This window comes from Homarus americanus, unplaced genomic scaffold (assembly GCF_018991925.1).
Source record: "Homarus americanus isolate GMGI-L3 unplaced genomic scaffold, GMGI_Hamer_2.0 scaffold49335, whole genome shotgun sequence".
In the NCBI taxonomy this organism is placed as follows: domain Eukaryota; kingdom Metazoa; phylum Arthropoda; class Malacostraca; order Decapoda; family Nephropidae; genus Homarus; species Homarus americanus.
The window spans coordinates 1-22,500 of record NW_024745476.1 but is presented as its reverse complement, the minus strand read 5'-3'; the positions used below and the strand labels follow the sequence as shown (position 1 = coordinate 22,500).

The 22,500-nt window shown below is 41.5% G+C and overlaps 1 protein-coding gene and 1 long non-coding RNA gene across 2 annotated transcripts in view; both read left to right on the top strand.

Annotated features, from left to right (window-relative positions):
- The window catches only part of LOC121878708 (inner centromere protein-like), an 8,778-nt gene extending 8,582 nt beyond the window's left edge, over window positions 1-196 (top strand). The window contains exon 5 of the mRNA XM_042385058.1: window positions 1-196. This exon is cut by the window's left edge and continues 55 nt beyond it. Within this exon, the coding sequence (XP_042240992.1) occupies window positions 1-130 (130 nt within the window). The 3' untranslated portion in view covers window positions 131-196.
- Window positions 197-4,001: 3,805 nt separating this feature from the next.
- Window positions 4,002-17,265, top strand: LOC121878707. Its single transcript, XR_006091210.1, has 2 exons — window positions 4,002-4,049; window positions 16,502-17,265. It is a non-coding gene; the product is annotated as an uncharacterized LOC121878707 (long non-coding RNA).
- The last annotated feature ends 5,235 nt before the right edge of the window (window positions 17,266-22,500 follow it).

Sequence of the window (22,500 nt, the reverse complement as noted above, 5' to 3'; positions counted from 1 at the left end):
GGAGATCTTCCCTCCGACTATTCTTCTCACCACACCTGATCTCACCCAAATCTTTCCTAAGCGGAAAAAATTTAACAAACGCACCTCTAGTGCGATATGGACTACACCACTTTCTAAATATTTTGAATAATGTTAGCTATATACAGTACTGTGTATATATTTTATCATGCTTCATGGTATAAACTAATGATTTTCAGTTAAGTGTTATTAATGCATTGGAATTGTTTTCCAAATTTTTAGAGTACATAACTTAGCATTTCTTAATATATAGGTATTTTCCAATTTACGATGGGGGTTGTGTTCCTGAAAACCGTAACATAAACTATGAGCCCTTAAACATGGGTTTCACTGGGGTACATTCCTGGCCAGTCCGATATAGACATGTACAGTGAGTTCTGCTATAACGCGTGTTTTGATAACGCGAATTTGATCGAACGCGATTTATGAATTCGGAACAATATTCGTATAACGCGAACTCGTTTGCTCTAACGCGATTCCACTCGAACGGTTGTTGCGACTTCAGTTCACGTTCGACATCACATGTTCAATTGAGTTATGTGTTTTGTTTGTGAACAATTGCAGAAATAATGTATGTAATATTTATGTATACAGTATACCTATATATTATAAGTAAATTGTAAAATTTTACATAAAAGAGAAAATCAAATTACATAGCGTTTTACACCCGCGCTCTCTTTACATCATACACAGTGTTTACAGTTTACGTTCGACATCACATATTCAATTGATTTATGTGTTTTGTTTGTGAAGAATTGCAGAAATAATTTATGTAATATTTATGTATACAGTAAACCACTCACAAGGTCCTACAGTACCACTAATTATTTTATACTGAAACTTACGTTTGGGAAGCTGGATTAAAATGAAGATTACCGGTATATTAAAATAATAAAAATGTATTATAAACCAGTCTAACATACCGTAATAAACACAGCTGCTATTATCATCCCCCCCCTCCCCCATTTGCCAGTGACAAGAAAGGGAAAGTGACCTTGACTGTGACCGCCTGTGGCTATTTTTAGCCGTCCTTGTGTTCGGAGGTGGTCAGTAATGCATATCTGTATATTTACTGATCAATATATTTATCTCCTATAAATAATTCATTTAAAATTTATTTTTTTGCAAAGAATATTCAGTAAATGACTGCATTAATTCTTGAAACTACCTACAGTGGTAAATTTAGGATATAAATAATGAACAGAAGTCACGTCATGGATTCGGAGTTTGGTCCTTAACGATCACCATAAATGTAGCCTCCCTTTGTCGCGAAACACGTATATAAATTAAAGAAAATACTTGCAGTATATTTAATATATTACAGTATATTATATATATAAATAAATAAACAAATAAATTCAAATTCCCTTATCATCCTATGTCATATACAGAAATACTTGAGTCCCTGAGCGAGTACACAAAAAGAAAACGGAGGACTAGGACATCCTGGAGTGGATAGAGAACGGACATCTCTACTGGGGGACTCAAACGTTTCTCATGTTTTGTGGGCGCTCTAGCATAATATGAATAATATGTAAATTACAATTTACTTATACAGGTATATATATATATATATATGTAAATTGTAAAAATTTAAATAAAAGAAAAACTAAATACGTAAGTGTTTAAAGTGTACTGTACAGTATGTACAGTGCTGTGGCTTGGCGCGGGGTTATGCAGTGTTTACAGTTCACGTTTGACATCACATGTTCAATTGATTTATGTGTTTTGTTTGTGAACAATTGCAGAAATAATTTATGTAATATTTATGTATACAGTATACCTGTACAGTATATGTAAAATGTAAAATTTTAACTAAGAGAGAAAAACAAAATACGTAGCGTTTTAGACCTGCGCTCTCTTTACTCCACACGTTCACTTTGCTAGACGTGAGAAATTTTTAAGCGTCCTCAGTGCTTTCTGATTTACTGTTTCCCCAATTTTGTGACTATGGAAAAGAAGAATATCTCCGGGAAGCATTCTGGTGATCGCATTTCTGGTGGTGATCGTAATAGAAAGGCTATAACACTTGAAGGCAAGCTTGATGTTGTCAAGCGTTTTGAAAATAAGGAAAGAACATGTGATATTGTGCGTGCAACGGGAATAAAGGAGTCTACTTTGCGTACCATTAGAGCCAATGCAGAAAAGATTAAAGCAAGCTGTGTTGCTGGAAAAACCAAGGGAGCTAGCAAAAGTGTAAGATCACGGCCAAAGGAACTTGAGGAGATGGAATGGCTTCTAAGTGTTTGGATAGAAGATCAAACGAAAAAGCGATCTGGGACCAGCTTCCTCACCATTAAAGAGAAAGCCTTGTCAATATATGAGGACCTAAAGAAAAAAGCTGAAAATCCTGATGATGTGGTTGCCTTTAGTGCTAGTGGATGGTTTTCTGGTTTTAAGACCCGCTATGCTTTTCATAATGTAAAGTTATGTGGTGAAGCCGCAAGTGCCGACGAAGCAAGTGCCCACTTCTGGAATTAGACGTTTTTTTCTTCCCTCCCATGCAACCAAAACTGCACCTGATGATGATACTGATGATGATGATGACGATGACAATTGTCAAACCCTGTCTGCATGACTCCTCAACATTAACCTTCTCCCCCATCAAGTTAAATTCATATTTTTTCAAGGTAAAGTGTAACATTTACTGTATGATTTCATTATTAGATATGAATGTAACATTTATTTAGACTGTGCTATCCTTTGTGTTAGGCTAACTACAGTTGTACCCCACTTAACGCGGTCAATTGAACCCAGAGGGTCCCGCGTTAAGTGAAATCCGCGTTAAGTGAACAACAGAACATATGGGATTAATTCCAATAGAAACCGGCCCGACCCCCAAACTCCACTTTTTGAAGGCACATACCTATGTTGTAGTAAAAATAACATCTTAATTTTATGATGGTACATGCACACAATTAATACTTAAGAGAAATAGAGAAGTACAGTCGCCAAGTTAATGTCCATTCAAATAATGGACTCAACTCCCTCCCCCTCTCACACTACACTGCCGGCTCTTCCCTCTCAGAGAAATTTTTGGGGGAAACCACTAAATTTTAATAAATAATACCTCAAACTAAAGTTAGGATAATACAATTGACATTGCTGGATTCCTTGTAAGACCAGGAATATTTTGAATATAAATGTCATATATTTTGCACAAAAGATAACATAGTTAATTTGAGAAAAATTTTTATCTAAAATTTGTATGTCTAATGCAAAAATATGATGTTTATATTCAAAATGATCATCAAATTATAAGAATTCCAGCAATGTAAATTATATTCAGACCGGATAATTTGTATGAATTTTATGAGCTAAAACAAATATCTTCAGTTAATAAAAAAAAAAATAATTCTTCACAGGGTAACAGATGGTCGGTCGGTCCCTCCCTCCTCCCCACCCCCCACCAACCGTCCCAAGGAGATGTGTGGGATAACCACTAAATTTTAATAAATAATACCTCAAACTAAAGTTAGGATAATATAATTGACATTGCTGGATTCCTTGTAAGACCAGGAATATTTTGAATATAAATGTCATATATTTTGCACAAAAGATAACATAGTTAATTTGAGAAAAATTGTTATCTAAAATTTGTATGTCTAATGCAAAAATATGATGTTTATATTCAAAATGATCACCAAATTATAAGAATTCCAGCAATGTAAATTATATTCTGGCCGGGTAATTTGTATGAATTTTATGAGCTAAAACAGGCAGTCAGGCAGGGTGGCGGGTGGGGCAAATCTAAAAATAGCGTCTCGTCTCGAGCCGGACACTCACCGCGTATATGTGGAAAAAATCCATGTTAAGTGAAAGTTCAGCTCTGGCGAGGCACCGCGTATATGATAAACCGCGTTAAGTGAAACCGCGTTAGGCGGGGTAATACTGTACGAAATTTTTTTTCGATTTGGAGTAATCTGCACCTAACCCTATTTTCTCCATAAGCCCTGTTATTTCTATTACGCGATTTTCTATAACACGATATCTTACAAGAACACAATTATCGCGTTATAGCAGAACTACCTGTAATCCAGAAATAATAATACTTCAATAATTAAATAAATACAGGAAAAATTTAACAACACTGACCACATTAATAATAACAAGCTTGGTCATCATCACATGTCCCCTCCAAGGCTAGGGAACTCTTGTTGATGGAACAATGATGTTTTCAAAGAAACAGTTACATTACACTGATCACCTCGGTCAGCAAAATTTTAACAATAATGTTTTCCAATCACCAATAATGGCAAAGTATCACAGCAATCACAAGGTTATGCAACGATTATTAATGATATCTTTCGTTACACGAGTGAGGCCAGATGCGATCATGTTGAAACAAAGCTCTGAACTGTACAGTAGTTAGCATGGTGGCCATGAGATGGGACGCAGGTAAGTGGAGCTGCATGATATATGGGAAAGTAATTAGAGCATATTGGCCAATTTGGATTTAATAAGTGAAGGGAAAGATGCGCTTCCCCAGTGTTTACATTCCGCGTCAGTGAGTTAACCTAATGATAACTATTTTTAGTGTGGATTTTTCCTAACGTATATAGTGAGAGAGTGTTAAAACCTAATTAATGTTAACGTGGATTATCGTAAAACGGATGATCTTAAATCGGTAAATACCTGTAAGTGGTTTATTTTCTCCAGACATAGTGACAAGTACCCCGGTATAATTTTTAGCCTGCTTGTACAAAGTGCAAGTACACCAGAAGGTGAGCTTCAGTCTTTTGACAGCACTTGTCTGTTATGGGTTAATGAATAGGAAGGAATGTTGCCAGTATTTTTTCTAAATACAGTGAGAATGCTGATATTTGATTTGAAGGTTATAGAATAGCTCTTTCAAATTGAATTTATGTTTAAAATACAGTCAGTCCTCGACTTACGACGGGGTTAGGGGCCGACGACAGGTCGAAAATGCGAAAATAATTACTAGAAAATCTAAAATGGGTGTCTTTTTCTTCTCTGCACCACGAGAACTCTCACTTTTACACTTGCCAGCCACTTTAAAGGGAATTACAAACGAAAATTTTGTCAGTACATAGTTCGATCACTAACGTCTGGACTCGAAAATACGTAATTTGAAAAATATTTTATACGACTGCGGCGGTTGCATGGTCATAAGTCGAGTAGGTCGTAAGTCGAGGCGTACCTGTATGTCTCATGAAAACTGGTATACCCTTGTCATCAGGTAATTACAGTTAAGCCACACATGCGTGGAAAATGTCTATAAAATGGGGTTGAAGATGAAAAGCAGTGCAATTTTTTTTTACTTCTTTGCCTATCAGCATTTTTTGTAAATACCTTATCTTGTAGTACAATAGTTTAGTATCAAATACCCCTATTATCTGATATCCTAGCCCATGATACTGTAGTTATTTATTTGCTGAATCTGGGGTTTTATTTGATGTGTTAAGTTTCCTCCTGAATGTAAAGGCCTGGGACTTAGGGATAGAAATCCCTTACCAGGCTAATCAGGATCTTAATAAAGGAAAGTCAAGGACCATGGTTTTCCGAGGAATAACAAACAATCGTTTGAGATTGGCATCTCTTTACTATAAAAATATAACACAAAATTCTGACACCACTCAACAAACATCAAATAATTACGGGAGTCAAACAATTAAAGGAAGCAAACACTTAAAGGAATCAAACAAATAATGGGAGTCAGCAATTAATGGATTCAAACAATTAAATGGAGTCAACAATTGATAGAATCGAACAATACAGGGGAGTCAGCAATTAATAGAATCAAACAATTATAGAATCAAACCATGAACAAATATTTTCCTACGGCAGTGGCCCTGGGGGAAGGTTCTGGAACACGGTGTTGCACACTCAGGGTAACGAAACGTCCACTTCGACTCCACACTCAGCGACGTCTTGAAAAGGCAGGAGAACACCGGGGCACCGACTGAATGTGATGAACTGATGGTCGTGGTATGCGGTAGTGGTAGATGACCAGAGAGTTAGCAGTTGATAGGTGAAGGTCTGGGAACACAGCCCACGAGTCCAGGACCTATGATGAGATCACAGCCAGAATTTGACGGACAGCAGGGTAGCTAGATACTGACGGTATGGCGGCTGGGTTGAATCTGCCGGTGGCGGAGATAGTTGCTGCCGTTCTCACCTCCGTCCAACCACCCCAAGTGTCGTCTGCACCAGCAAACGAGCGAGTTAGCAGCGGTAACCAGCCGGAGGATCGTTTCCGCCCTGACACTGCTCCCCCAACAAAAATCTACTGTAAGGTAGATTAAAACGTAAGATTAGTACACAAAGCATAATCATCTTACAACAAATGCTACACAGTGGATCTGCTCAAAAGGTCTGCCCCAAGGTCGTCCTTTCCGGCGACGTGGACCACACGAAATCTATACCCCTGCAGACTTAGAGCCCACTGTAACAATCTGTCATTTGCCCCCTTGAATGTATTTAAATACAACAAGGGTTTGTGGTCTACCTCAAGGATAAATTCTTTTCCTCTCAGGTAATAATCAAATTTCAAAACCCCAGAATGGCTAGACACTCACGTTCAATGGTGGAGTACCTCCTCTCCCTATCTAGTAACTTCCTACTGGCATAGGCCACTGGGTGAGGACATGCCTGAACATATTGGAGGAGGACGGCTCCTAGGCCATGACTGGAGGCGTCCGTCCTAAGAACGAAGGTTAAGTGTTGATCAGGCAGTTTGAGGATGGGCTGCGTGGATAGCGAATTCTTGAGACGATTAAATCTGGCCAGCAGGTCGTCGTTCCAGACAAGAGGCTCCCGGTGGCCTTTCCTTAGCAGGTCAGATAAGGGTCCGGTATACTCAGATGCCTGGGGAATGAAAGCTTTATAAAAAGAGATCATACCAAGAAAACTACGGAGGAGTTTCTTAGTAGTAGGAGGACACACCTCACAAAGGGCTTGTATTTTCTCAGGTTGGGGACGAAGATGCCGACCATCTAGCACGAATCCAAGATAATGAATAGACTCAAATCCAAAGCGGCACTTAGATGGCTTTATCGTCAAAGTATGTTCCCTTAACCTCTCCAAGACAGCTTTAACGTCGCCAAGATGTTCTTGCCAATCTGAGGAATATATGAAAATGTTGTCAAAATAAAAAGAAACTCTAGGCAAACCGGCAAGGACGAGGCGCATCAGCCTGATGTACGTGGCACAAGCAGTCACCAGCCCAAAAGGAAGCCGGCAGAATTCCATCAATCCTCTACGAGTAGGAAATGCAGTTAGTGGTTTTGCGCGTTCAGTTAAGGGTACCTGGTAGTAAGCTTTACATAGATCCAACTCCGAGAAGTACTTCGCCCCTGAGAACTTGTGCAAGTCTTCCTCCATAGAACAGGCGGGCTCGGCATGAAAGACAGTTACCGCATTTAATGCCCTGTAGTCAATGGCCATCCTAAAAGTACCATCCTGCTTATGCACCATAACCACCGGAGAGCAGTGAGGGGACGACGACAATTGGATGATTCCCTGCTCAAGTAGACGGTCGACCTCTTCTTCAAAATAACTCTGGAGATGAATAGGGACAGGATAAACTTTGGCCTGCACACGCTGAGTGGTTGTGAGGAGGATGTCATGGTGTACAGTGGATGTGCATCCCGGGAAGTTTGAGAATACATCCTCAAAGTTAGTAATCAAGTCCTCAATGTCAGCACGTTGGTTCCTCTCCAATCCAGGTTTAAGTGCGGGCCCATCGTCAGTCGAAGGGGATTCTACTATGCCATCTGGTGTTATCGGTAGCTGGCAACCGAGATCATCCGAGTCTGGTGCCGGAATTATTCCCGACTCCTCGCAGGGTAGTGCCTCGACTGACTCTAGCTTAGAATCGTTATCTAGGACATGAGCAAAGTTAAGGTGGGCCCTGCGATGGTATTTCTTTAATAAATTAGCATGATATAACTTAGGCCCCTTTGGTTCGTCAATGACGTAATTTACCCTACTCCGCTTCTCTAGGACTTTGTAAGGCCCATTCCAGGAAACAAGCAACTTGCTCTTCTTATCAGGCAAGAGCACTAACACTTCATCCCCCGGAATAAATTGACGATCTTGTGATTTGACGTCGAAATAGGCCTTATATTTGGTGTTACTAATGTCAGCATTCTGCGCGGCGATCTTGGCACACTGTCAAAGTTTGTCCCGTAATTCAAGGACATACTGGTAGTGAGTCCGCTCGTCGTCTTCTATACTGGTGTCCTCCCACAGATCCCTTAACACCGAGAGCGGGCCTCTCACGGCTCGGCCGTATAATAACTCGAACGCCGAGAACCCGGTCCGGTCGCTAGGAATTTCTCTCAGCGCAAATAAAGTGGGGACAAGATACCGGTGCCACTCCCTGGGTTTGTCGGCACACAATTTCCGCAGTGACGCTTTCAGGGGCCCATGCATTCTCTCAATTCGTCCATTACCACTAGGGTGAAAAGGGGTGGTAAATAAAGGCTTAACTCCCAGCAACTTGTGAAGCTCCGCCATCAACTGAGAGGTAAACTGAGTCCCCCTATCGGACAGAATTTCCCGTGGTATGCCTACGCGAGAGAAGATCACAAGCAATGCTTCGGCCACAGAAATAGAATCAATTTCCTTCAAGGGCAAGGCTTCTGGAAACCCGGTGGCAAAATCAATTAACGTGAGTACATACCTGTGCCCCGCAGAGGAAGGGGGTGAAAGTGGTCCAACCAAATCTATGGCAACCCGAGAAAATGGTTCAGTAATAATGGGTAAGCGTTTAAGAGGAACAGGACGGACTCTACCTTTGGCGGACATACGCTGACACCGATCACAACTCCTACAAAAGGCCCTAATATCCGCTCCCATTCCTGGCCAGTAAAATTGATCAGAAATCTTCATATATGTCTTTCTATGAGAGAAGTGCCCTGCTAGGGGGCTCTCGTGAGCTACAGAGAGAATGATGTTACGACAATCAGCCGGAACAACAAGGAAAAACTGACCTACTTTGGCTGGTTGCTTGGATGACACACACGATCGAAGTAACAGACCGTTAACACGAGCGAACTTGAATACAGACCCATCTCTAGCCTGATCCTCCTCCCCGGAAGTTACCTTCTCCCTTACCCGCTTCAGAGTGGTACACGAGTCTTGAAGCTTGGCAAATTCCTTGGGAGTCACAGTCATCGGCTGCAATTTCGGCAGAACCAGGGGATGCAGGCGCTTCACCTTCGCCGACCGTGTCTCCACAGGTAGGATCTTTGCTGGAGGGGAGGTGGCATGCGAGGGTGGCGAGGCGACGTCAGCAGGTGGCGAAGAGTCTAGCGCTGAGGAGACTGGTGGTGAGGAGAGTTTTAAAGGTTCCGGGTCGTTAGGGTCACGAACACCGGGAACATTACCAATGAGAACACTGGCAAATTTAATGGGAGCTCTTACCACATTAGACCAACCAGTAAAATAGGGGCAACGCAGGTAGCACCTAACAACAGGGAACTGGTCAACGCGACCCAAATAATCGGTGACACTAACCTTCGAGCATCAGGCAGGGCTTCCTCAGAGACAACAATACCTGACCTCACTAGGGGAAAGGTCACGGCAGGGTTAGCTCCAGAGGGATAATTATCAGATATGGCCAGTGATATGTGCGGTCTTGGGTATGAGAGTTTGTTGACCAAACTGGAGTGGTCCACTGAAGAATTGGCGAGGGCCAAGTTAGAAATTGAGAGGGCCACGTTGGAGAACGTGAAATTAAGGAAAGAGCTGGCGAAGTTAAAAGGAGAGGCTGGACGAGTAAAGCCAGTGTCTGACGAAAAATCAAACGAGTGGAAAGTCGTGAGTAGTGGCAGGACCAAGCTGGTGGTAAAGAAGCACTCGAAGGATACGACAACAACGACAACAACAGCTAAGTGTACCAACCCGTTCAGTCCCTTGATAGACGAATTGGACGTTAGTACAGTCAGGGGCAGGGATGACAAGGAAGGTATAAAAACTTTAATTGTTGGTGACTCACAGGTAAGGTACATGGACAGGGCTTTTTGTGGTAAAAACAAAAATAGGATGAGGGTGTGTTTGCCAGGAGCTGGGGTGGGGGATATAATTGACAGGATGGACAATATCTTGTCTGGTAATGGGAACAAACCCATTATCTGCCTCAGTGCAGGAGGCAATGATATTGGCCGGTGTAGGAGCGAGGAACTTCTTGATAAGTTCAAGGCAGCCATAGATCGTATTAGGACTAAGGGAGGGATCCCTATCATATGCGGTGTCCTGCCTAGAAGGAGAGTTGGCAGTGAATGGTTGTCAAGGGCAGTTGGTGTTAACGACCGTCTTGACAGATATTGCAAGTCAATATCAGTCCCATTCATTGACAACTGGGACAACTTCTATGGCAGAAGGGACCTTTATGCTAGGGATGGGGTGCACCTGTCTAGGGATGGAGTAGCAACCCTGGCTGGGGCTCTAGAGGGGGCAGTTCAAAAGATATCGAAGTCTTTAAACTGCTAAGAGAACATAGGGGCACGGGGGTGGAGGAGACTGCAGTGGGAGCGGGTAAACAAGGCGAAAGATTACAGGGAAATAGTGTTAGGAATGATGACAAAACTAAATTAGACAGGGAGTTTAAAACTAAACGCGGTAAGGGAAGGACTCAGAACACGACTAACTTAAATGTATACTACGCGAACAGTAGAAGTATGAGAAACAAAATGGATGATATTAAGGCCTTGGTATGTACCGAAGAAATCGATATAATTGCATTCACTGAAACATGGATCAACCTAGACACACGTGAATTACCAGTCGAATACCAAATTGCGGGTTACAAACTGTTCCATACCGATAGGCAGACCAGGAAAGGAGGCGGAGTAGCAATCTATGTTAGGGATAATCTGAAGTGTGAAATAAATAAGGAAATAAAAACTGAGAGGAATACAGAAACAATTTGGATAGAATTAAGCGACGGTCGGGAAAAATTAATCACAGGGGTAATATATAGACCCCCCAATCTTGATAGCGTCAATGAGCGACTTATCTGGGATGAAATGCGCAGGGCTTCCATACACAACAAAGTCTGTATAGTAGGCGACTTTAACCTTGGCCAAATAGATTGGACTGTCCTTACGGGTAACTCAGAATCAGAGGATTTTCTCGAGACGATCCAGGACTGTTTCCTAAGTCAACATATAACCGAACCCACACGGGGTAATAATATACTGGATTTAGTTCTGACGAACAGAGAAAACCTCATTAGCAATGTCGAGGTAGGGAACGAACTTGCAAACAGCGATCACAAAGAAATTCGATTCCAGTTAGATTTTCAGGGCAGACGTAAGGAAAATTCCACTAAAGTACCAGATTTCAGAAGGGCAAACTTTGACAGTTTAAAGAGGCAGCTGAGAGAGGGGGTGTCGCGCTTGGCCGTGAACCTGACAGATGACACCGACCTGATAACGAGATCTGAGATTGCCGAGTTCCACGACAATTTAAATAGTGAGTTACTTAATGCACAAAGGCATAACATACCATACAAAAAACTCAGATCAGACAACAATGACCCTAAATGGATAAATAATTATTTAAAGAACATCATTGGCCAAAAGAAGGCTATAGGTAGAAGGATAAATCGTGGCGAAATTCACCTCCGGGACTATTATAGGGTATTGGCGAGTAGAGTTAAAACCGAGATAAGGAAAGCAAAGAGGAATAATGAGGTAAGGGTAGCAAGGGAGGCGAAGACAAACCCCAAAGGATTCTACCAAATGTATCAAACTAAAACACGAGAAAAGATTGGACCAATACGGTCAGACTCCGGCGAGCTCACTGATAACGACGGAGAAATGAGCAATAATTTAAATAAATATTTTTCAACAGTTTTCACCACCGAAAATTTAAACATGATACCCGAGGCACCGACTCTATTCAGAGATAGTGAAGAAAACAAATTAAGTGAGATAGTAGTGACTAGTAACGATGTTAGTAAGCAAATAGACAAACTAAAGCCTAATAAGTCACCTGGTCCCGATGAGATATTTGCCAGAGTATTAAAGGAATGTAAGGAAGAGCTTAGTATGCCCTTAGCAAAGTTGTTTAACATGTCCTTAAAAACAGGTGTAGTACCAGAATCCTGGAGGATAGCGAATGTAATACCGATTTTCAAGAAGGGGGATAGATCACTATCCTCTAACTACCGCCCAATCAGTCTAACATCAATAGTAGGCAAATTACTGGAAGCAATCATTTCAAACTCTATTCGAAATCACCTGGAGAAGCACCGATTGATCAATGATTCCCAGCATGGCTTCACAAGCGGACGTTCTTGCCTAACTAATCTATTAACATTCTTTTCATCAGTTTTCGAATCAGTGGACGAGGGGCACAATTATGATGTGGTATATCTCGACTTTAGCAAAGCCTTCGACAGAGTCCCCCACGAAAGACTAATTAGAAAGGTAGAAGCTCATGGCATCAAAGGTGACATCCTTAAATGGATTAGGGCGTGGTTACAGGACAGGAAACAGCGAGTGAGCATTAACGGCACTAAGTCCCATTGGAGCAACGTCACAAGTGGAGTTCCCCAAGGCTCAGTACTTGGACCATTATTATTTATTATATACATAAACGACATAGATATCGGCATAGACAGCAACATAAGTAAATTTGCTGATGACACTAAAATAGGACGTGTTATCAAATCTGACGAGGACTCGGCAAAACTACAGGAAGATCTAAACAAATTTTTCGAATGGTCTGAAAAATGGCAGATGAAATTCAATGGACAAATGTAAAGTACTCAGTATAGGAGATGTAAACAGGGAAACCAGATACCAGATGAACAACGATGCCATAGAGAAATCCGACTGCGAGAGAGATTTAGGAGTAATGATAAGTAGGAACCTTAAGCCAAGTAAACAATGTGTTTTTGCTCGTAACAAGGCTAATAAAGTACTTGGGTTCATACAAAGGAGTGTTAGTTACAAGACTAGCGAGGTCATCCTAAAACTGTATCTTGCTCTTGTGAGACCACACCTGGATTACGCAGTTCAGTTCTGGTCACCGTATTACAGAATGGATATAGAATCCTTGGAAAGAATTCAGAGGAGAATGACAAGACTAATCCCGGGCATTAGGAACCTTGAGTATAGAGACAGGTTAAAGCATCTTAATTTGCACTCCCTCGAGAGACGTAGAGCGAGGGGCGACCTGATAGAGGTGTATAAGTGGAAGACAGGGCTAAACAAAGGGGACATTACAAAGGTACTCAAATTATCCAACCAGGAGCGAACTCGTAACAATGGTTTTAAATTAGACAAATTTAGATTTAGGCGTGAAATAGGTAAACACTGGTTTGGAAACAGAGTAGTTGATGAATGGAACAAGTTACCAAATATCATCATTAACTCGAATTCGCTGAATTGCTTCAAACATAGGTTGGATGCTCATATGAGCAATAGGGGTTGGGTGTAAACGGAACTGCCCAGTATGGGCCAATAGGCCCGCTGCAGTTTCCTCCATTCTTATGTTCTTATGTTCTTATGAGCAACCGGTGTCCCTGATGATCGTAGATGCCCATGACCCATTTATAGTTCCGCTGACACAATAGCTGGGACAGCTTCGGTCTTCGAAACAGAATCCGACCTCGAAGCTGGGCGGATGAATGCCCGTAGACTTGAAGGCGCGTGGATTCTTGGGACACCGAGAACGAATGTGCCCCATTTCTCCGCAGTTGTGGCACCGCACGGCTGGTGAGCTTTTCCCCTCTACTCCTGGGGAAGGTTCCTTGGAAGTCGGAGGCTTCGCAATCTTCACTACAGGAGGGGAAGACTTGGGGTAGGCGTTGCGAGCAGACGCCCAGTTGTCGGCAAGATGCACAGCTTCTCCAAGCGTCGCTGGCTGGTGTTCTTTGATGAAAATTCTCAAGTCTGGAGGTAGAGAAGACAAAAACTGATCTAATATCATGAAGTTAGAGAGACACTCAAAGGTTTCTTCAACCCCTGATGTCTCCAGCCATTGTTGAAATAAACGACCCAGGTGAATCGAAAACTGCTGGTACGTTTCTCCCGCTCTAATCTTCGTTCTACGGAAATCAGCACGATAACCGTCAGAAGTCTTGCAAAATCCTCGCAAGAGAGCTTGCTTCAACAAGAAGTAATCTCGGGTGATGTCGGCAGACAGGGACGTGTAAATTTCTACCGGCTTACCACTCAGTAGGCTACCCAACCTTACAGCATAGCTATCTGGGGCTACACCAAGCAGCTCAGCTACCCTCTCAAACCTAACAAGGTAGGAGGCGATGTCTTCTCCTTCACGGTACACAGGCAAGCTGGGTTTTACCACATTGTCTTGTATATGGCCAGAGGATGCTGGTCTACTTGAAGCATTAATCCTAGCCAGTTCTAGGTCCTTTTCTGCCCGCAACTTAGCTAATTCGGACTCTCTTTCTTTCTCTTTCTGACGTTCCTCCAACTCTCTTTCTCTCTGGCGTTCCTCCAACTCTCTGGCGTTCCTCCACCTCTCTCTCTTTCTGACGTTCCTCTCTCGCTCTCTGACGTTCCTCTCTCTCGGCATTCTGTTGGGTGACCACATACTGACCAATGTCATTACCTGTCAGACCCAGGGCCACCGCTTGATCTTTCCACACCTCAAAAGCAGACATAATGATCCGAAAGGCCAAGAACAAAGAGAAAAAACAAACAACTTACCCCGCAAATAGCCAAAGGTAACTCACCTAGTGGCTCAATCAGACCAGTAAATGATTTGATCCGACTGGAGGGAACCTCGTTCCGCACCCAGCCCAGCTGAATCACCTCAGGGTAACGAAACCGCACCAGGTGAAACAACAACAAAAATGCTATGACAGCATCCACAGTGCACCCCAACCAACACTAATTAACTTCCCCACGTACAAGGGAGAGCAACAAAATTAGCACACAGAAGGAAGGGATAACCACTGAACAACACTTGCTTCCGGGCCACAGACAGCAAGGTGGCGCGCTCACGGCGACTTACAACAACACCGGAACGAATGTTAAACCTCAGAAACCAAAGGTCAGAGATAATCCTGGCAAGGTCGCCACTTGTAAAGGCCTGGGACTTAGGGATAGAAATCCCTTACCAGGCTAATCAGGATCTTAATAAAGGAAAGTCAAGGACCATGGTTTTCCGAGGAATAACAAACAACTGTTTGAGATTGGCATCTCTTTACTATAAAAATATAACACAAAACTCTGACACCACTCAACAAACATCAAATAATTACGGGAGTCAAACAATTAAAGGAAGCAAACACTTAAAGGAATCAAACAAATAATGGGAGTCAGCAATTAATGGATTCAAACAATTAAATGGAGTCAACAATTGATAGAATCGAACAATACAGGGGAGTCAGCAATTAATAGAATCAAACAATTATAGAATCAAACCATGAACAAATATTTTCCTACGGCAGTGGCCCTGGGGGAAGGTTCTGGAACACGGTGATGCACACTCAGGGTAACGAAACGTCCACTTCGACTCCACACTCAGCGACGTCTTGAAAAGGCAGGAGAACACCGGGGCACCGACGGAATGTGATGAACTGATGATCGTGGTATGCGGTAGTGGTAGATGACCAGAGAGTTAGCAGTTGATAAGTGAAGGTCTGGGAACACAGCCCACGAGTCCAGGACCTATGATGAGATCACAGCCAGAATTTGACGGACAGCAGGGTAGCTAGATACTGACGGTATGGCGGCTGGGTTGAATCTGCCGGTGGCGGAGATAGTCGCTGCCGTTCTCACCTCCGTCCAACTACCCCAAGTGTCGTCTGCACCAGCAAACGAGCGAGTTAGCAGCGGTAACCAGCCGGAGGATCGTTTCCGCCCTTACACTGAACCTCATCTTTTTTCTTCATAATGTTAGATTCCTTCTTTTGTGGTGATGACCTAAAACTTGTACAGGAGGTCCCCGACTTATGAACGCCCGCCAATACGAACAGGGTTAATCTTCAAATTTACAGTATTTTATTTACAAGTATGGTAAGTATATAGCATATGTTCCGACTTCCGAACATCGTCAGGCACGGAACCTGTTTGTAACCCGGGGACCCCTATATTGATACAGTACTGTACTTTTAAAAAAAGGGAGATGTGCAACCAGGAAGCAATGATGTTCTTGGTTTATATGAATATTTGTAAATGGTCCACTTTTATTTATTTTTTTTAGCATAGATAAAGTAGCACAGTACAGTATATTAAAAAATCTTTTTTTTTTTTTTATTTACATAAGTTAATAACTTGTGTTTTTATGAGTTTCTATTTTTTCTTTTGGCATTAAAATGTGTTGCACTGAAAATTCTACTGGTATTACTGTCTTAATGCCCTACAAGCTTGCCGTTCATAGACAGTTGGTCTGTGTGTGTGTGGGTGCGTGCTTGAGCAAGCTGAAATGATTATGTTGAGGTGCATGTGTAATGTGACACTAAAAGACAGAAGACTCTGTCTAGAACTAAGTGGGCAGCTGGGTATTGAGAATATTGGTGAAATCCTGTTTAGAGATAGTCTGAGGTGGTTTGGACATTTGGATGAGAAGTGTTTGAACCTAAATGTGGAATGGAGCCAAGGATATGCCAAGAATGACATGGGGAGAAGTTGTAAGAAATGACATTAGAGCATCGAGGACTACCATCTGGTAAGCCATGCAAACATAAAAAATGGCTGTAAAATAAGGATGATGATGTTGATTCTGTTATTTTGCATACTTGCATGAAATTTCATAAAAATATGTAAGAATTGAACAAATTTGCATACACATGACCCAGTATTTTCATGGTCAAATTTATAAAAGTAACACCAGCAGATGCTCATGAACTTTGCATTACTTCACCCTTGTATTTTAATGGGAAGGTTATGACTGAAGAAAGTGAAAAGAACATGGACATTAATGTACTGTATCTTAAAAAAAATTTTCCTGGATAATCACCATTAAATAAAAATATAGAACCGTTCACTTGTATGCCTCTCAAAGACTCGATTATTGTTCAAGACTCGAATGAATGAATTGGATCTTACACGAACTATTGAGAATACGTACTCTGTACAACTCAAGAAAGTATTGTATAATTTATGAACAATAGTAACAAATATTAAAGTGGAATATAGTACATTATTAAAATGAATGTCAAACTGTCAAAACATGGTGAATGACTTAACACCACAGGCATCATGAGTTTTGATAGATCTAATATTATAAGAAGCTTCCTGTTTTTATATCAACAATCATAATTATATGGGAATGTCACAAAATAAAAGAAACCTTTACCAAGCTGTACTGAATAGCTCCAACAATATTACATATTAAGATCATTAGTGCATAGCACCATTATTGAGTAACAAAGAATTCTATCTCAATCTCTTATAACTGGACTGGTATAATTATTTTTGTCCTTGAACAATAAAAGATTGGGGTAGACTTCTCTAATCGTTAGTTACTCAAAAATGGTAACATGCATTAATGGACTTAATATGTACAGTGCATACATATACTGGGTGACCCAAAAGTCACACCCTATAAGGATTTTAATAAATATAAGGAAAAATTTTTAGTATGTATCTACAGGAATATAAAATCCAAATAAGAAAATGCGAGGAAAAATCATAATGTAACACTTCTCTAGTGCATGAATGCATGGTGCCTGATTTTGCACTTCCACTGACTTCCACTCCCCCCCCCCCCTCTATAATCTGGTGTCCGTGGTAGTAAAACTTGTCTTGCGAGGTCATAACTCCTGTTTCAACATGGCTACAACCACTACATTGGTGGTATCCTTTTAAATGTTGACAAACTTGACTCTGACTAACTAGAGGCAGGTTGGTAACTTAATGTAGAGAAAATTACCTGTACCTGACAGATCACTAATCTTAGTACTATACTGTACACTGACAACAAGCCGTCCATTGGTGGACCTCCCTGGTTAAACATACAGGTGGGGTCACTCAGCACCTGACAAGTTCCCGTCTTGATGTATTCCTCTCATTACTGTATATGAGTACCTGTACTTGCTGTCCACCAGACAAGTGCTGGGCACGGAGACTAAAAAACATGAATGGCCTGCCGGGCACTGTTGATCTGGACAGCACTGTCTCAAGATATCCATGTAGTTTTGCTTTCAACCAGACTCGCCAAAGATTTTCAGAAATTGCTCTGAGAAACAAATCAGATGGTACGAAGGCAACTCCTTTACTCCCAAATTAGGCATAAAAACCACTATCACTGATATATTTTTATAACCAATTTTGGCTTTTAGGTATTATATTTACATGTACAGTAATGTCTTAGTGTTGTGGTCACTCCAGGAAGGTTATGCTAGGTCACTTCTCAAATGTTATGCCATTCATGAAGAAAAAAAATATGTTATTGTCCTCAAGATTTGATATTAAAAAAAAGTAAAATTCACACTGTGTTTAAAAACAATCTTCTTTAAAGTGGGGACAAGTACCCCATCTCAAAATTTCTAGTACATACTGTACTTATAGTTACTAACCACCCCTTAGTATTTATAGTAGTTGCCAACCACCCCTTAGTATTTATAGTAGTTGCCAACCACCCCTTAGTATTTATAGTAGTTGCCAACCACCCCTTAGTATTTATAGTAGTTGCCAACCACCCCTTAGTATTTATAGTAGTTGCCAACCACCCCTTAGTATTTATAGTAGTTGCCAACCACCCCTTAGTATTTTATAGTAGTTGCCAACCACCCCTTAGTATTTATAGTAGTTGCCTATAGTATTTATAGTAGTTGCCAACCACCCCTTAGTATTTATAGTAGTTGCCAACCACCCCTTAGTATTTATAGTAGTTGCCAACCACCCCTTAGTATTTACAGTATAGTAGTTGCCAACCACCCCTTAGTATTTATAGTAGTTGCCAACCACCCAATTAATATTTCTAATGGTTGTCAACTGCTCCCATCTCCTTATTACTGTACTGTATTATCAGTGGTTATATGGTAACAAAGGAAACACACTGATAACTTTATCCCTAAAGTTTTGTCATGAGACTGTCTTAAAGGAATGCCTTTTGTGATGAACGTTTGGAATAAAGTTTACTGTATTGTAATCATATGTCCAAATGAATCTTATGTATTACAAAGAACATACAGTATTAATATTTGGCAATTGTCCCCTCTCTTATCACTTCGAATACTGTAGTTACCAACTGCCCTTCCCCAATTTTATATGCTCTCCACACTTCAAAATAAATAACTCCCTTCCCTCGGTCCAAATAACCCCTGTAACTCAATGCAAAATGGCCCCCTACAATCCTAAATCAAACACCATGTATGCCCTAAAATCAAACATTCCCTAATATCTCCACTTCCTGTCCTTAGGGCTGCTGGTTTGTGCCATGGTCACCTCTATTGTCTATTGGGAATAGCTACCGAACTACAGTTGCAAAGTGAAGGCCCTTAACTTGTTAAGCACAGTGCAGGCTACGGGTCTCTTATCTACCGTAAGATCAACACTGATCCTATCGGGCTAATAGGACATACTTTTAGTCCACGAAGTCATATGCCTCCAATAATTTCAATAAAAGCACCACCAAGTAAAGAACCTCATTCTATCAATTTAATTTTTAATTTTAATCTCCGCTTAAACTCCCTTTATTCTTTAGTCATCAAGTTGCGAAACCCCCTGACTGATCTTCACGCGTCTATCAGAGTGCATTCAGTGAGCCAGCTTACAAAACAACCCCATAAGCATTCTCATTAATTTTTACTTTTTAGTTCTAAGACAAAACTGGAGAATAGACTGAGCTCATAGGACCACAGCACACTTTACCGTTAAGAAATGTTCTGCTTTCCATCACAAATTTTGTCAGCACAATGGGTTTATATTGTTGATTGAAAACTTGCTTGGCCTACTATTGGATATTAAAGTGGCTTACTCTCACTACAACCGTTCAGCTGTCCTCACCTCAACCAACCAGTGGTGAGTTCCATACCACAGCCTCCACTCCTGAACCGCTCACTGATTAGTCACCTGCCGTCCTCGCCCAGCCAATCAGCGGTGCCTTTCATCTCGTACCTCGAATCTTGAGTAAGCAGGATTGTATAAATACCCCCCTGCCTCGCCGTGAAGTATAATAAGCAGCACCATATAAATAAATCAATACTAATACAAAGCTCTGATGACCTGAGGGAGCAAAACAAAGAAAAAATTAATAGATTAGATGAAGCGATCTGGTTGAGCCCAGATTCTTTTCACTACTGTATTTCAGTTTCACCACTTTTCTTCAATCCCTAATAATCTTTCATCTCATAACTCATGACTCCAATGCCAATGAAGGTCATTCTACTCCACGATCTCAAGCCGACAAGACCTCCTTCCAAGAAGCTTGTAGTGGATACTCTCCCCTACTACTGTCGCTGACCAGCCGATCCCGCGGCGAGTTTCTCAGCCAAGCCTAGCTGTCTGACTGCGCGGTGGTCGGCCTGCAGTGACATTCACTTCCGGCGGACTCGTATATATACCCCAGCCTCGCCGTGAAGAGATTTCTACTCAGCGTTCTTAAACAGACAAGACCTCTCAACAAGCTCCTCACCACACAGCAACTCCCTAGCACTGCATTGTATATAATATATACATAGAAAATGCCACAGTGAGTTTCCCTTCTCACCTCCATCCTTAGTGCGAGACCTCATAACTCTAATGCTACAAATGGTGACACCCGGAGTAACGCACTCACACAGGATGGATGAGAAACAGATTACTCTTCCAGTCTTCAATCACAACATTGAAGACTGGCTAATCCACATGGAGGCAGCTCTCATTGGCTCAACAGCTACAGACGAACAGAACTACGTCGCCCAGGTCTGTTCCCTGCCCACAGAAGTCGCCACACAAGTCTCAGAAGTCATTACTAAGCCCTGAGATGATGACAAATTCGCAGCTCTACGAAACGCTCTCAATAGGTGATACCAGTGGTCTGACACCAGTCTCCTGCAAGACCAATCCGGTCTCTCCCTCGGCAACTCGACGCCTACACGTCTCTGGGACGAGATGCCGAGACTGAACTCCCGCCACACAGACAGGCTTCCTGACACTATCCTGTGCCAGCTTCACACTTAGAAGCTCCCTGCAGAAGTTCCTCTCAGAATTGGACTACTCTACTACCTCGGCGACCTATGCAGCCACGGCAGACAGAGTATTCCACAAATACACTGCTGTGCGCCATGCTGTCACGAACAACTCAGTGGCCACACCGTCACTTAGCTCCGGTTTCATCAACCAGATCAACGCTCCTCAGGATGGACACCCTCGAGCAGCTCTACTCCTCCAAGCCTGCTGCTGATCCTGCCCCGGACCCACGCACTGTGTCCTACCGACCCCGTCCTGCCTTAAACGCCGCTGCCAGCACAGTATACCTACCTTCTGTTGGTAGCATCAACGTTTTGGTGCTAACGCTAGACGATGTGAGGCTCCCTGCAACTACATGAGGAAGCGACGTCGACGGGGATTGGTAAACGGCACAACCTCCGCCACTTCAGGCGTCTCACCTCTGCATATCACCGACCACATCCTTGGACTCAGTCACCTACGTGTACAGGCTGCCCAGTGCCTGGCCTGCTAGTCCTCTTAAGACAGTGATTTTCAAACTAGGGTCCGCGAAAAGTTTTTGAGAAATAGTGTGTTTAATGTTTGTGAGAGATTTGGTGATTCCAATTCGCAGGATATTTTGGATTTGGGTTGAAATGAACGAATGCTTTGGCAAACATCAAGGTACTTTCCATAAACATTATAGTTTCGTAAATACAATTCATAAGTTTTGGATAGATAATTATACATACGTCAACATATTAGATAAAAACGTATATCAATTGACGTGTGGTAGCAGGTTAATTTGACGTACAATAACCTAACGTGACAAGTTATGTATCCTAGTGTGTGATAATGTTACAGCTGAAGCGGGAATATCGGTGAAATTACCTCGAGTAGAAAAATATTCCAATGACAATATCGGATTTTGGTGACAACATGAGGTAAATTGATTAATGTAATATTCCTGATAATGTCGACATAGTACATAACAAGTCAAAGTGAATTACAGAATATTACCAACAATACAGAATTACAATGGGAAAGTAGATTTAAAATAACATCAATGGAATAAAGTGAACAGGTAAATATTACGATAAATGCCAGAACAGACAAAGCCACAAAAAAGTGACTGAGGGGGAAATATTTCGAGAGAAGGCAAATGGTAAATACATGAAACCTAAATAAAATATACATGGAAAATATTCACATGAAAAATATATTTTAATTTTTTCAAATCAAATATAAACATAAGGCAATTTTTCGCAATAGGTAAAACGCGTTTGATTTTTTTTTTGGAGGTGGGGTGGGGTGAGAGAGAGAGAGCGCGCGTGTTTGTTTCGTAGGCTAACAACCAACAACTGACGCACACAATTACATATATGAAATAATAATAATAATAATAATAATAATAATAATAATAATAATAATAATAATAATAATAATAATAAAACATTCT